Raw genomic sequence first — 16,726 nt, forward strand, 5'->3', positions numbered from 1 at the left:
TCAAAGAGGGCCAGATTTGATTAAGTGAACATGCGTGAGGGCCGACTATTTTGCCTGACATTCTTTGAACCATTAAAATTCTGTCTAAGTGTGTTCGTCTGAGCACTAATACACGGCCCAACAAGAATTATATTGCCTTTGTGGCTGTGTGTGGTGAAGAGATGAGCTTGGGCGTGTTATTTGGATATACTGTATATATTTTATTTGTGGCCCCAACGAATCCCAGAGCGCTGCTTAGGACTAAGGATGAGCTTGGGCGTGTTATTTGGATATACCGTATTTATCGGCGTATAACACGCACAGGCTTACCATTGCCATGAATGCAGCCTCACTATTGCCATGAATGCAGCCTTACTATTGCAACCTCACTATTGCAACCAATGCAGCCTCACATGTGCCATAAATGCAGCCTCACATGTGCCATAAATGCAGCCTCACATGTGCCATAAATGCAGCCTTACCATTGCTATCAGTGCAGCCTGAACGATGCCCATCTGCAGCCTCGGAGGGCAGAGGGAGGGGGCGGGACGAGTGCCGACAGATTACAAACAGGAGAATGTCTTGTTTACCCTGTGGCTTCTTTAATACAAAGTCCTGCCTCCTATGATAGACAGAACAGTCGTCCAATGACATCCCAGGAGACGGGACTTCCAATAGAGATGCTGCTGAGTAAACAGGAGATTCTCTTTATGTAATCTGATGGCGCTTGTCCTGCCCCCTCCCTGTCCCCTCCAAGGCAGCGCCAATAAATACAGTATATATCTTTTGTGGCCCTGGGGGCCACAAACAATATATATATCCAAATCCCCAGGGGGGCCATATTAAATCAACAGGGGGGCTGCATTTGGCCCCCGGGCCTGACTTTGGACATGCCTGATCTATGGGCAGGCTGGTTGTACTGAAGTTAATCAATCAATTGACTTCAGTACAACCAGCCTGTCAGATTTTTGTGATCTATAGCTGCCAGCAGTGATCTCTGTTTTCTGCCGGCAGGGAAGGCTCTCTCCAGCAGTACACAATGGGGCTGTGGGAGGTCAGTGATGATGGGGGGGGGGACGGGGGACAAGCAATTTTCTCTTTTTTTTTTCACCACGGGTGTGCCTAGGACATTCACATGCTTTTGACCATATACTGTATGTGATTGCTTTACCCTAATGTAAATAATCCTATCAGCCTGACTGGGGACCTTCCATTTTTACATTGCAATTAAGCAGTACAGCTTGGTGATTTCCCTGGTTGACTAGACAATGAAAAGCAGCAGCAAAACCAATTAGGTCATCTCTCTGTGCTTTGATTCTTTAAGCATGTCCTGGATTGAAGACTGACAGCTCTGTGCAATCCAGTAGAGCTTGATCAGCTCAGGGTTGTCACTCCCTCTCCCAGTGTGGATTCTAAGGGGAGGCTTAGATGACATATTCAGTTTCTTATTGTAGATATGTAAAAATATACATTTAGTATTTTTGTAATGAACAAACAATGATTGCATTTGTTTTTATTTTCGCTTGAAGTTCAGATTAAAGTAATACTCAAGACAATATTGGAAAATAAGAAGATGAAGAGCTGCAGACGAACCTGTGTGATTGGATTCTGGACAGCTGAGCTGGGATCAGGTCTGATAAACCCACGTTGCTTCGTACCTGAGGATTCTGGGAAAGGAAAGGCACAGTAGTCTCACAGCATTCAGCCATTTACAAGTCCAACTTCTATGCTGTCCAGCCACCGACTTACCCTCTTTTTCCTCTGCTTTTTTAAAGGATGTTTTCCTGTCTTCCTTTCATTTTGATGTCGACGAATCCACAAGCTGAGCTCGTCAGCTAATCTGATTCAGAGGGAAATAATAATGATGATGATATATACACAGATGTGATAAAAGATACATGTATATTTAAGGCTCGTTTCACACTTATGCAAATTGGATGTGGATTTCTCTGCATCCAATTTGCATGACAGAAGACTGAGACTGGCTCCAAATGAAGTCGATTCACACACCTCTGGAGCGGCCGCTTTCTGCATTTGGAAAGGGTCCTGTGCGTCTTTGGCTCAGAATCAGGTGTGATTTCAGGCAGAAATTCGGACCTGATTCGCCCCCGAATCGCTGAACAGGGACGCACCGGACCACCTGCTGTGAACCCTGCCTAAAGAAAAAAAGAACTCCTCTTTTCTTAAAGGCTAAACCCAACTTGTGTAAAAAATGAAATCATTAATCCCCAGCATGGTTCTGGTGCTGTTCTCCAAATACTAACTGCTCTGCAAGAACTTCACCGCTTCTGGGCTGAATGACACCCAGCATCAAGCAACATACTTTCCATTTACATTCATGACAGAAGCTATACATGCAATACACTTTAAATCACACACGCTTCAGCCCTATCCACCACACCAACCAAATATTATATATTATACTATACATGTACAGTGTATATATACTGTGTGGGTGTATGTGTGTGTATATATATATATATATATATATATATATATATATATATATATATATATATATATATATATATATATATAGATTGATATCTATCTATCTTTCTATCTATCTGTATCTCTCTCTATCCGTCTGTATCGCTCTCTATCCGTCTGTATCTCTCTATCCGTCTGCATCTCTCTATCCGTCTGCATCTCTCTATCCGTCTGCATCTCTCTATCCGTCTGCATCTACCCATCTATATCTCTATATCTATCTATCTATCTATATATCTCTCTATCTATCTATCTATCTATCTATCTATCTATCTATCTATCTATCTATCTATCTATCATATACACATATACATACACACACACTTTCAGTTAATTCCTAACAAACTATAGCACAAGTTCCGAACACAGGGCAACCTACCGGAGGGACTCCGTGCGATTAAAGTGTCTGCAGTCAGATGCCAGGAAAAGCTGATCCAAGTCATGAACCATCAGATGCTCCACATTTGCCAGAGACCTGCTAGAGTTACTGAAAAACACAACATATCAAAACTGCTAAAACACAAATCACCACACCACAGATATGATCTACACAGCAATATCAAGAAAGAGCAACAGCAAAAGGCAAAGGATATCATCTACCATTAGGACTTGTCCCAAACTTTTTCATTGCGTGCTACTGCTTACCTTGAAAGGCTCATTCCCTTTTCTACGGAGAAGAGAAAACAAAGAAATCCTTCCATTGCAGTCTATAACCCAGTAGTCAGCAACTCCATGGCCCATTTATTACACTAAACTGCCATGCTCTATGAAATCTGATGGCATTGGGATACACATGTGTGAAAGGGGCCTTATAGATGTACCTGACTTGCAATGGACTCATATCCCCTCAAAAGGCCCAGAGGGCGAAACATGTCAGGATTAGCCACAAAAACACAATCAAGTTAAAAGGAGTTATTTTTTTTTTTTTAAATAACAAACATGTTATACTTACCTCCACTGTGCAGCACAGAGTGGCCCCGAACCTGGTCTTCTGGGGTCCCTCGTGGCTGTCTTGGCTCCCCTCGCAAGGACTCAACACCTTAATACGAGCTTGCATGCTGTTGAGTTCCTGCGGGCGCGCTCCCGTGATACAGCCGACGGCTATTGCCGCTCACCGTTTTACTCTGCCCCGCCCCCGGTGCGCCACGTCATTGTATGCAATAAGCGTATATTGATTGGTTTGCGCAAAAGTTATAGCGCCTACAAAATAGGGGATAGATTTATGATTTTTTTTTTTTTTTTACTAGTAATGGCGGCAATCTGCGATTTATTTGTCAGGCCTGCGATAGTGCAGCGGACATATTGGACACTTTTGACACCGATTACTGTATAAATGTGATTGGGAGGGAAGGGGTTAAATGTATTCCCTGAGTGTGATTCTTACTGTGTGTGGAGGGGGACTGACTGGGGGAGGTGACCGATGCAGTGTCCCTATGTACAAGGGACACAGCATCGGTCTCCTCTCTCCCTGACAGAGCTCCACGTCCCTGCTGTCACTGGCGTTCGCGGGTACCTGGCGGACATCGTGGCTGCCAGGCACGCGCATTGGCATCTCAGCGATGTGCTGGGCACAGTTTTTCCCCGCTGAATATATTTTTAAATGATGTCTAAATAAATATTACTTTTTATACATTTAGTGTTGGTTGTTGCAGGTACCTAAAAGGTCCCAAACATTTGTTTTACTTCCCACCATTAAACTATATGTAATATCCCACCCTCATTGTGTTTAGCTAGTTAGTGGGCATGGAGGAGGAGGGAGGGAGTGGGCTGTCATTTACCACAGTGTATACACCCACATGTATGACTCCATAGTCACATGGGCTGCTCAGTTGTGATAGAGAGGAAATGCTCAGCATAAAAACTCACTGAAAACTGAGCATGTGCAGAGCTACCACCACAGATGCAAAATCCCTAGCTGAATTTGGGACATGGACAGAAGGTGGTTATAGAAAGCAGAATACAGAAAACAAATCTCACAGTGACTGAGGGATGATGAACAGCAAGTAATGCAGCATTGATAGTTTTTTATGGGTGTGGGTTTAGGGACACTTTACGCACGCCTTGAACATGACCTTGACACTTTAACTGGCCAAAACACGTGATTTTTTTTGTTTCGGACTCACACACAACGGCAATATTTAACAACTGTAGCTACCTGTAAGTGCTCTTCGGTTTAGTCGGTCGGGGCACGTAGAGTTTCGGTCGTGGCAGCTTTGATGGCTCGTCTTCAGTTTTGTAAGACAATAAGTGCCGAACACTGCTGGATATTTCTGGACTTTTCACAGACTCCTCCTGTACACTGTGTATGAGACTAACAGAGAAACACAAACAGCATATCATTAATGCCTTCATACCTGAAAGAAGTACCAACCTAGAATTAGAGGAACATTAATCATTCAAAATTTGTAAAAACTGCAGAACATTTTCACCAAACTCTCTATTGCTTTTTAACACGTCTTGGCATTTTAAAAACACTGCTAAGTACAGAAATGTGCCTGTTGATCTGTCAGAAATCCAGTAACTTTCTGTAGTAATCTAACAATGCTCCTGGACTTAAATCCCAACCAACATTGTCAGCTTTTTCCGCTAGACTACAGAACTTCCCTTACCCCCTACCCCTCTCTTTCCCTCTCTACATGTATACATTGAATTATTTCCCAGCAAAACAATGCTGCTCCCAAGAGCCTGATCACACACTGTTTTGTAGGCAAAGGGGCCCTTGGGAAATGTATTACTGGGGAGCCGTTTACATTCATAGGAAATACAAAATCAAAAAAACGTGCTGGATGCCTAAAAACTCATAATAAGTAGCAGCTGTCACAATGCTCTAATACATAGCATACACATATTCAATCATAAAAAAACAGCACTTAATAAATGCATATTATACAAATGCTGTGCAATATAAACGAAAAATCTGTGTTTGAAGTAAATGATACCATAAGTGGACATAAAATAATTATAGGTCTCATACAAGAAGAAAATAAAAAAAAATCACAAGTGACTGGTGATCTTGTTGACCAAATGTAAGGATGTCTCCCAGAAGAGACAAACTTCAGACTCCCAGTGAATCACCACAGTAGAGGTAAGGTGGGGGCATACCAAACTATGACCCTCAGTGATGAAAAGTCAGAAAGGCATACAGATCGCTGTTGACTCAGGTCCTTCCCACAAAGAAGATGGCCACGGCAAGTTGGCACATGCACAGTGACGTGTATTCCGGATTTACCCTACGCGTTTCATCATAGGTGACGTCATCAGGGGTACTCCAACAACTATCTGAATGCCTGTATATATGGCTAGTTGACACCATTTTTGGAATACTGTTATATTGGTAAGGCAACGCACTGACACATTTGCAGCCATCGTGCAATTTACTGGGTGTTCAGTGCGCCCCTGTACCTTTAAGAAGGGGTGGCTCCCTTTAGTCCACCTGCCCTCTATCTATCTATCAGAATGCATGTGCTTCCATTGTGGAGTCACTCATAAGCCAGTGATAGGACCATAGATACCAGGGTGCCAGGGTGGATCAACCCCAAAAAGATTCCTCGTATAACTAAAACACATCCCATGGTAGGGACAACCCTGAAGCTATTCAGGAACTTATGTAAAATGAAGAAATTGTCTTCCGTGTATGGACCAATTACCCCGATCACACTAAATCCTGAAATTTATCTTCCTGACAGCAACGCATCGACACCCGTTATTCTTCCAATGACATTCTACAGGGCTAAAGATTTCTTTAAGAATAATGACCTTTTGTCTTTTGAAACCTTCCAATCTACTGACCTTAATTGCAACATCTCCAGTATCGGTTATGTTAAGATCACAAGATTTCTTGAAAGACTAGATCCTATGAGTGTATGGTACAGACCTAAGACACTATTTGAATCAATTTGCCTCAGAGGATCCCCTCAGAGACACCTTATTTCCTTCACTTATAACCTTTTAAACTCTGACATAAACCCTCAATTAGACAACACAAACCTTCGTTGGGAAAAGGACCTTCAAATTTCTGTGACGAATGATCAATGGGCAAACGTATTTAGACGATTACACAAAGGCACATTGAATATTTGTACACAGGAAAACGGATACAAAATCTACTCGAGATGGTATAAGACCCCTTTGGTCATTCACAAATTTGACCCTGATACATCGCCCCTTTGCTGGCGATGTAAGGAAGCGCCGGGAAGTTTGTTACACATTTGGTGGGAATGCACTGTAATAGCTGGATTCTGGAAGGGAGTACATAGACTTATAATACAAATAACTACTTACTCTCCAGATTTCACAGCAGGACAATACTTACTTCACCTTTCTAGCCTCTCCCACTCCATCTACAAAGACACCATCATTCTACACCTCATCAACGCAGCGCGGCTTTGTGTCCCAATAAAGTAGAAACAAAGTCTCCCACCTACCATTCCGGAATGGATACACAAGGTAAACCACATTTCCAAAATGGAAGAATTGATACATCAATCTAGGGATTCTTCTAGATTATATCTCGATAAATGGTCCTGTTGGACACACTTTGTGAATTCAGCTGAATGTCATGCCTTACTAGAGTCCTGATCAAATGTTCTGATTACTGTTGACCTCCCTTTTCGAAGTATTTAGTCAACGGATTGCAAAATGAAATTTTAGAATATATCCACTGATGCACTATATCAATTATTCATTTCAGTATGCGAAAAAACCTTTCCCTTCTCTTTCTTATCATCTCCTCTCCCCATTTACTTAAGTTCTGCTTTGATTATATAACTCTATTAAAGTTTATAATATAACTGTTTATTTAAACTTATGTTAGACATTAAGTCAGCGTTTTTCAACGCTAAAGTTTGATGTGTAATGCTTTATTGAAAATGCATGTAAGCGTGTATATTGAAAAATCCAATAAACATAATTTTAAAAAAAAGATACCAGGGTGCCGTGGCGAGGCTCTGTGGCTTACGCATGTGTTTGGAAATGTGTGCAGACTAAAACCCTGTTTTAATGCATACTGTTAGATATGTTGATTCAGTTGTCAGCAGGCTGGTCGGTGAGTAAAGCTTGGATCTTTCCTTGGATTTATCCTTGGCCTTGTTTATATCATATGTTGCCTTCCAATGCTACTTGTTGCAATGGCCAGTTATAGGTGGGGGTAGTGGACACCTTTTTTGTATTAATTATATTTCATACATCTTGTAAGTGCAATCTTTTTACTAAATCTTGCTGGTTTTAATTGATTCACCCTATGGATGGAGATTGCGCTTTTCTTTTTATGAACATCGGCACAGGGTGTTTCTATGTCCTATACATTCTGGGGAAAAATGTGATCTACATTGCCCTGCCATAATTACAGTGACTGAATCAAAGGTCTTCTGAACCATCAAACACCTACAAATGCCTTTCGGATTGTTTTTGTTTTGTTTCTTCTTGTATGGGATGATTTTTTATGTTCATTTATTGAATCATTTACTTCAAGCACAAACTCTTTATTTCATTTGCACAGCATTTGTATCATATGTTTTTTATGATTGAATATGTGTATGCTATGTATTAGAGCAGGAGTGTCAAACTCAATTTCATTGTGGGCCGCATCAGCATTATGATTGCCCTCAAAAGGGCTGGCTGTATCTGTAAGATTAGATGTCCAGCGCATCCCCTCCCCTTACATTAGATGTCAAGAGCCCCCCCCCCCCACCATCAGAGGTTGAGTCCCCCACTCTCCCTTACATCACAGTTCACCCCCTTATGCTGGTGCTGGGAAGAATCTGGATGCATTGCTTGAAAGCAGAAAGTAGGGGTCTAGAGGAGGACTAGAGGAGGGCTGGAGATCTCCTGCAGCTGCAGGAGAGGTGCTAGGGCCACATGAAATGGCCTGGAGGGCCGAGTTCGGCCCATGGGCCTTATGTTTGACACCTGTAGAGCATTGTGACAGCTGCTACTTATGAGTTTTTAGGCATCCAGCTTGGTTTTTTGATTTTATATTGCACAGCATTTGTATCATATGCATTTATTATGTGCTGTTATTCATGGGAAATCATCTCTCCGCAACTGCAAGAAATTTACAAATCTGGGGATGATATCATGGAGTAATAAAAGCTGTTTATCGCTACATGAAAAGGAAAAGAAGGAAAAACTCTGGGCCATGATCTGGAGGGTGAGGTTTGTTGTTAATTGGGTAATGCCTGAACATTCAATATCTCCAAAGAACACCAAGTCAGTCTCTGCTCTGGGAATCCCTTTTCACGCAGCCATGTTGGACCAACGCATGTTACACACATTGATGTGATCCAGTGGCATTTATTTTGAATGTCAACACAATACATCTTTCTTTGGTGTGTTAGGCAGCTCATTCAAATAAATAGGCTTCCATAACACAACGCACAAATAACCACTTCAATTTTCAGCAATGTCAGACTAAAGCCTGGGACACATGATCGGATTTTTCGCGGACAAAGCGTAGGACTTTTGTCCGAAGGGCGTTTGCTAGGAACTTGTATTGCATACAAACAGCAAAGAATTCCCGGCCAACAAACACGAAACTACGTGTTTCTTTAGTGCCACCCTTTGGGTAACTTCTGCTAATGTTGTGTTATGGTGTACATTGCTTATGAACATGCGTGTTTGTACTTTGGATTTTTTTCCGAAGAACTTCTGTACACACGATCGGATAATCCAACGACACGCATTTGTTGTCGGAAAATTTTAAAGCATGCTATCCAACATTTGTTGGCGGAAAATCTGACAATTGTCCGATGGAGTGTACAAACAGTTGGATTTTCTGACAACAGCCTGTCATGTTACAATTCCCGTCGGAAGATCCGATCGTGTGTACAGGCCTGTGATCAGCTGTAATTCGACAAAACTGATCACAAGGTAAGGGCCAGCTGTGATTGGCCATTCTCCTCGATCTGTGATCAGCTGTGTCCAAAGGACAGGACGTGTGTTCCAGGAGGACATCCATGGATGCCCCCCCAGATAAAGAGGACCACACAGTAGCCATCTTTTGGCCCAGTAATAAAGTGGTTAATGTGTGATATAACCCATGTACGCTAACACAACATAGGATTGTGAACCCAGCCTGAAGGTTCTCACTTATTCAGGTATGGTATTGCTAGTAGCAGTTGGTCACATTCCACTAGGTTTGTTCCGTGACGGTTAAAATATTTCATAACTCATCTATGTGCTGAAACATCTTCAGCATTACAAAACAAGTAACCGTACAGAAGAGGGTATTATCATTACGAACAGTAGTTTCTGACTCACCTTGTTGGCCCAAAGTTAAATGCAAGGAAGAGAAGTACGACCATCACACATACTACTTTTCGGTTCCCAGAGGTGCCGCGCAGCGTGGAGTTCTGCAGGCAAACAAAGCACAAAATAAGATTTGTAAAAGGAACCTATTTATAATGGTACGTGAAATAACTACTTGTAATTTCTGCACACTTTTCTAGATCGGCAGCTTCTTAAAATTGAATGAGATGAGCTGCAATGTCAAAGTGAAATAAAAATAATGATGAAAAAGTCAATACAGGCACTGTGGAGCAATGCATCTTCAGGAGATGCAGTGAAGTCATTCAATTTGGGACTCAGCACTTTGCGGTAGGCTGCTAAAAAACTGCTGAGAGGGGAAGTCAAGTCACAGGGGAGGCTGAGCTGCTGAGTGACTATTGGCAGTGGGGAGCTGAGCTGCTGAGTGACTGTTGGGAGTGGGGAGCTGAGCCGATGAGTGACTGTTGGGAGTGGGGAGCTGAGCCGATTAGTGACTGTTGGCAGTGGGGAGCTGAGGTGCTGAGTGACTGTTGGCAGTGGGGAGCGGAGCTGCTGAGTGACTGTTGGCAGTGGGGAGCTGAGCTGCTGGGTGACTGGTAGGAGTGGGGAGCAGAGCTGATGAGTGACTGTTGGGAACGGGTAGCTGAGCTGCTGGGTGACTGATGGGAGTGGGTAGCTGAGCTGCTGAGTGACTGTTGGGAGGAGTGGGGAGCTGAGCTGATGAAAAACTGTCTATCCCACCTCCACCTAACAACTGAACTTTTAATTCTTCCATCAGCTCATCCCCCACAGTTATTACCTTTTTGTACCACTTGCCCCACCCTATTAAATTGTAAGCTCTTATGAGCATGGCCTTCTTAACCCTAATGTATTTTAGTGTATTGTAACTGTACTGTCTCTCTTTTTATATTGTAAAGTGTTTTGCAAACTGTTGGCACTATAATAATCCTGTATAATATTAATAATAATATTAATAATAATGGCTGCTAAATTTTTTATGTGTATGGTAGAACCCTTTTGAACTTGTTATCTCATTGTAAAAGACTCTGTAGTAATGACTGGAGGTCTGAACCATGTGACCCCAGTTTCGATTCATGGCAAAAATAATGTGATTTGGTAATGCTGGCAGAAAGAATTTGTCAGAATACCTCTCTCATTAGATGCTGTACTGTCTCCCGTAGTTCTCGGTTCTCCCTTCGAGCGTTCTCCAGCTGTCTCTCCGTCTCATGCAGTCTGGCCTCCAGCCCCTGAACATATTCCTTCTTCTTCCTCCGAGACTGGCACGCTGACTCTCTGTTCTTGATCATGCGCTGTTGTCTCTTTAGGAACTTAGGCTGAAGTGAATAATAAAATTACACTTGTATTACTGTCAAATCTCATCATAAACCGCAACCACCGCAATATTGATGGCCTAGAGCAGCCATGAGATGGTTACAAAAGTACTCTGGATGCAGTGTGCTTTTTTTCTTAGCCACTAATAATATATGACCAGAGCTTCAAGTCATTTGTTCCAAGGGAAAGGCTGCTAAGAACAGATCTGATAGGGAGAAAGTGATTGGAAATCCAAAATGTCTGTGTCACCAGTATAGCAACAGATGGGATACTTTTAATGGAACACCTGTTCTGATGACAAACCCCAATTTGGAGAGGTTTTCACCAGTTATTTTGGTTTTACCCCTGGACAGGAAGTTATGCAGAATATCTACAATGAGACACAGAGAGCAATACCCAGTTGTCTGTTAGCAATACAGATTACCCAACAGGGGTTCTAACTATGATTGCACCGATGGAAGAGAGCAAAGATCTCTGGTGCTGCACATCCACGGAGTCCTATGGTGGTATGAGAGAGAGAGAACCTCAGCCTGTGCTCCTGCCAGGCCACACCCCCAATGTGTTTCTCTCTGCCCCCCAAAGCTTAGTCACAACTAAGCTCCGGGGGCAGAGCGAAACACATTGGAAATGTGGCCTGGCAGGAGCACAGGTTGAGGTTGTCTCTCTCTCATACCACCGTAGGACTCCGTGGATGTGCGGCACCAGGGATCTTTGCTCTCTTCCATCAGTGCAACCCTAGTTAGACCTTTTCCTAGTTAGGGATCTTTCATCTCTTCTTTCCAGTGACTATAGGAGCTGGGACGCACTCCATCCCTTGCTGGTACTCCTGCAGCAGACACGGCATCGCCCACACTACTACCCACAGTGATTGTGGTTGAGCGGCACGCTAGTAAACTATGGGTAATATTGTTATTGTTGTACCAATACCAATGCCGATACTATGCATGTGCACGATTTTCAGTAATTGCTCTGGTCCATAAGGGCTGAACAGGTGTAGGGGTGCAGAAAGCCGCGATATACCCGCCTAATCCTCTGATCCTACCAATACAAGACTGGTCCCTCCCCCCGTGGTCCAGCGGTTTTGTGCAGTGGACTGTTCCGGACATCATCACGTCCATAGACTTGCCCTAGGCGTGAAGACATCAGAAACAGTCCACCACTGGATGTGGGGGAGTGCCGTTTTCAGGAGGATCGGGTGCATATAGGCTCTGCGTTTACACCTAGACAAAATAAGCAAAAGGAGCAGCAATGAGCAGCACAGACCCACTGCATGGGGGGGAAAAAAAATGTGCCTGGAGTTGGGCTTTAAAATATATATAAACCTGAACAATGAATGTCTCTTATTTTCTTGTCCTGTTATTTTGACCTGGTGATCTTGTAAGTAAACTTAATGTTCTTTCATGTCTACACTCATTTTTCCACTCTATCTATGGAGGGGGCTATAGTTATCACCCAATCTGGACTACAAACACGTCTTTTTCTCACCATCTCAATTACAAAGTGGGTGGAGGGAGGAATAGTTTACAAAAGATAACAGTTTCCAGTTCAGCCCAGAACACTGTATTTATGGGAAGATCACCACATGATGCCAGGCAGCAAAGAAGTGGAAAAGATGGCTTTGGGGAAAAAAAATAAAAAATACCAAGCTTGGTGTGAAATTTACATTCATCATCTCCCCTCTAATACTTACGTCCACCTCAGTGGGGCTGCTTTTGCCAGTGCTCGGGGCAGGCACAATGGTCTTGGCTTCAGACTTAATAGGGGATGTTGTAGTCGCTCCATTTTGTACTGTCAGGAGCTGAGGCACCAACACAGGCGGAGAGGCTGCTGAGGGAACCAGAGACACAATGTCAGCTTATATACAGACACACAACAGATGACGACATTGGTCAATTGGTTGAGCTTAAAGGGGATTCCCTGCCATTACATTCGCCAACTGAAATGTAGAGTGGGGGAGCATGTGACTCATTCCCTTCCTCCCAGGATGCAATGCTGCATTGAAGAGCAGCCAATTGAGAGGCCTGAGTGCTCGAGTAGAGTTATTAGCCCCGTGTAAGCTCCAACCAGATTAAAAATCAATGAAAAAAAGGTAGGTATAAGCAGCACAATTACATTAACATTGAATGGGTGCAGGTTAACATTAGAGGGGTCATACACCTACAGACTTAAGTGTAACTCTATAGCATGTGTATCCAATTGTTCCCTAAACCTAGCAAACTTTAAAAATTTCCCCTCCCCCCTCCTAACACCTATGCTAACTAATCTATGTACAAAAAGATTGTATACTTACCTATTTTCTGCCGTTCCAGTTCATTCAGGATATCCCCTGAGTCAGCCAGCAGCGGCTGTAGGGGAGAGGAGAGCGCACTCGACAATGGCTGGTAAAGCCTGAAGCAATGACTTTACCCATAGGCTCCCATGGCCCATCCATTGTCGGCGCTCCTTTCCCCTTTCAGACCGCTCCAATCTATTGACAATATCCCCTGTGTCAGTCAGCTGCAGCTGTAGGGGAGAGTAGAGAGCGCTCAACAACGACTGGTAAACCTGGAGAGGTGACGTAACCCAGAGGCTCCCATGGCCCATCCACTGTCAGCCCTCCCTCCTCTCCCCTGCAGACTGCTCCAGTCTATTGACAGTATCCCCTGTGTCAGCAAGTGGCTGCGGTATGGGAGAGTAGAGAGTGCTCAACACTGACTGGTAAATCTGGAGCGTGACGTTACCCATAGGCTCCCATGGCCCAACTATTGTCTGTGCTCCCCCCTTTCCCCTACAGCCCGCTCCAGTCCATTCACATTATCCCATGTGTCAGCCAGCAGCGACTGTATGGGAGAAGAGAGAATGCTCAAAAACGTCTGGTAAAGTCTAAAAACAGTGACATTACCCGTAGGCTCCCATGGCCCATCCATTGTCGGCACTCCCTCCTCTTCTCTGCAGCTGCACTGGCTGACACAGGAGTGTCAGATAATGTGATCAGACTGGAGCAGGCTGAAAATAAGCAAGTATACACATCTTCTTTTAAACAGGTTATAGAGAAATGAAACCAGGTGAGCATTAGGTGGGGGCTGCTAGTACCACCTAAACCAATAAGCTGGTCACCTAGAGAGGAGATGTTGATTGGACTTTCTAGGTACTGATAACACAAAGGCAAAATTTGTATAAAAATTGTTTATTACATAAAACTATACAAATATAAAAACAGTTGAGCCAAACCCCACATTCAAAACAGCAGTTACTATTGACGGGAAAACCCGTATGGTGTATGTTGCAGTGGAGAATGGCCGACAGGTTAGTTAGCATAGATGTTAGGAGGGAGGAGGGGACAGTTTTAAAGCGGTTCTCCACCCTAAAGTGGAGTCCCGCTGATCGGAACCCTCCCCCCCTCCGGTGTCACATTTGACACCTTTCAGGGGGGAGGGGGGTGCAGATACCTGTCTAAAGACAGGTATTTGCACCCACTTCCGGCCACACGCTATGGGCAAAAGACGGGTTTTTCTGACTTCCCGTCTGTCGCCCGTTGTGTGCTGGGAACACTCGGCTCCCAGAGCACAGCGGGAGCCAATCGGTGGGCACATCGCGACTCGCACATGCGCCGTAGGGAACCGGGTAGTGAAGCCGGAGCGCTTCACTTCCTGGTTCCCTCACTGAGGATGGCGGGGGGAGCAGCAGAGAGACGAGCGATCGCTCGTCCTCTGCTGCGATCGGCGCGGGACTCCAGGACAGGTAAGTGTCCTAATATTAAAAGTCAGCAGCTGCAGTATTTGTAGCTGCTGGCTTTTAATATTTTTTTCCCATGGCACATCCGCTTTAAGACAAGATTTGTTTCAAGCTGTAATTCTACTTTAAGTGCCCATTCACACCTAGGCGTATATACGCCTGTAGCGCGACGCCGCAGCAGCCCCTGATACGCTGGAGGGGTGAGTTTACATTGTCGGCTTTGGAGATGGTTCACATCTCCACACCAAACGCCGTACGCCTGCCGCCTGAAAACAAGTCCCGGACCTTTTTTTCAGGCGGCTTTCGGCCATAGCTGACAATGTTGTCACCCCCTCCTGTGTATGTTACCGCGGCGTATTTTACCGCGTTTTGTTGCGGCAAATCGCGGGACAAAACGCTGCAATTTGTCGCGGCAAAACACGCTGCGGTAACATATGTCTAGGTGTGAATGCAGCCTCAGGCTTCATTTGCATGGACGTTTTTACAGCCACTTTCTTTAGTCTTTTTTTACAGCTTAAAAACGCCTGTCCATGTTTATTTTGTAAAAAAAAATGTTTTTTTTTTTTCGTGAGCTGGAGCTCAGAAACGCTGCAGTAGTGTTTTTGAGCGTTTTTTAATGTCTGGCGTTTTTACAGCTCTATTGCTGGAGCCACAGAACGCCCTGGTCCGGCGTTTTTTTTACAGCTCAAAAACGCCTATGCCATTTGCAGCTCAAAAACGCCTATGTGGGCATGATTCCATAGAATAACATGGACGGGCGTTTTTAAGCTGTAAAAAACGCTCAGAAAAGTGGCTGTAAAAACGCCATTGGAAATGAAGCCTAAGAATTAATAAGGAACTAATGGCATCACAGATCCAGAAGATGCATAGCCTTCATGTCTTTTCCACGTCACCACTGTCTTGACAATGAACAGGTCAGAGAGTGGCCCACCCAGAGGACGTGATAAATTTCTATTAAACAATGCACTGAACTCGTGATCGATTGCTGAAGGAATGTGGAGCGCAGAGGGGCCAAACAATTCTAATCAGCTATTAAATTAATAGGCAATGTAATAAACAGGAACATCTGTGTATAAACAGCAGATCCCAAGCCAAGCCAGACTACTCCCTCAGCTTGCAAACATGGCAAGCGACTACAGAGTGTGTCTGCGGAGCTCACAATCCTTTGTGGAATAAAGAGGTGGCACAGGGCAAGACGTTTGTAAAAAATTACACAAAGCTGATGCTATTTATAGCGAACGGACGAGAAAAATTATTCAGTAGAGAACACGGTGCACCGACAGGGGAGATCGGGACATGTTTTTTCCATAGCAGCCACAAAACTTGGGGAAAGACCAAAACGCAACAAAGGCAGTCAATGGTCAGGATGATATGAAAGCCGCAAGGATAAAGTACGCAAGATTCCTAGTACCACATGCCTAATAAACAAAACAACCACGTGGGACTCGAGATACCAAGATAATAGATTGTGGTCTCATCGCTGATATACCTAAGTGCATTATGCAGATCCCTCACCGTTGCTGGGCTGGGGGGCGCTAATCCAGATCTGTGATGGCACCCCAAGACCGCTATCCCCCTGAGATGAAATCATCCCCCTCTCTATCCAGGGAGGACCCTGCCAGCAGTCAGCCAACGGGAAGTGTCCAAGTCATGCAGGCAGCAATGTGGGCACCTAACGAAGGACCCTTCCAGGAAGTAAACAGAAGAGATGGCATGGACCAGGAGAAGAGATTAAGGGGGGATAAGATCAACATGTATAAAAACATAAGTGGTCCATATAGTGAACTTGGTGTACAGTTATTCATTTTAAGGTCATCACAAAGGACAAGGGGGCACTCTTTACATCAGGGGTGCCCAGCCTTTTGAAGAGCAAGGGCCACTTAAGCGACTTGGTAACCGGTCGTGGGCCACAATGAGCGAAGCGGGTGGATGGCAGCCCACTCGGCTC

The 16,726-nt window shown here is 44.2% G+C and overlaps 1 protein-coding gene across 2 annotated transcripts in view; it reads right to left on the bottom strand.

The window, feature by feature from the left end:
* Window positions 1–16,726, bottom strand: part of ATF6B (activating transcription factor 6 beta) — a 76,625-nt gene that overhangs the window by 10,293 nt on the left and 49,606 nt on the right. The window contains exons 8-14 of one of the 2 annotated variants that reach the window (XM_040323057.1): window positions 12,755–12,888; window positions 10,881–11,066; window positions 9,727–9,818; window positions 4,625–4,780; window positions 2,849–2,956; window positions 1,729–1,819; window positions 1,573–1,646 (exon numbers count right to left, since the gene is read on the bottom strand). In XM_040323057.1, the coding sequence (XP_040178991.1) occupies window positions 1,573–1,646; window positions 1,729–1,819; window positions 2,849–2,956; window positions 4,625–4,780; window positions 9,727–9,818; window positions 10,881–11,066; window positions 12,755–12,888 (841 nt within the window). Of the gene's footprint in view, window positions 1–1,572; window positions 1,647–1,728; window positions 1,820–2,848; window positions 2,957–4,624; window positions 4,781–9,726; window positions 9,819–10,880; window positions 11,067–12,754; window positions 12,892–16,726 lie in introns of both variants that reach the window. The other variant, XM_040323056.1, reaches the window with a different exon arrangement.

Source organism: Rana temporaria, chromosome 9 (assembly GCF_905171775.1).
Source record: "Rana temporaria chromosome 9, aRanTem1.1, whole genome shotgun sequence".
Lineage (NCBI taxonomy): Eukaryota > Metazoa > Chordata > Amphibia > Anura > Ranidae > Rana > Rana temporaria.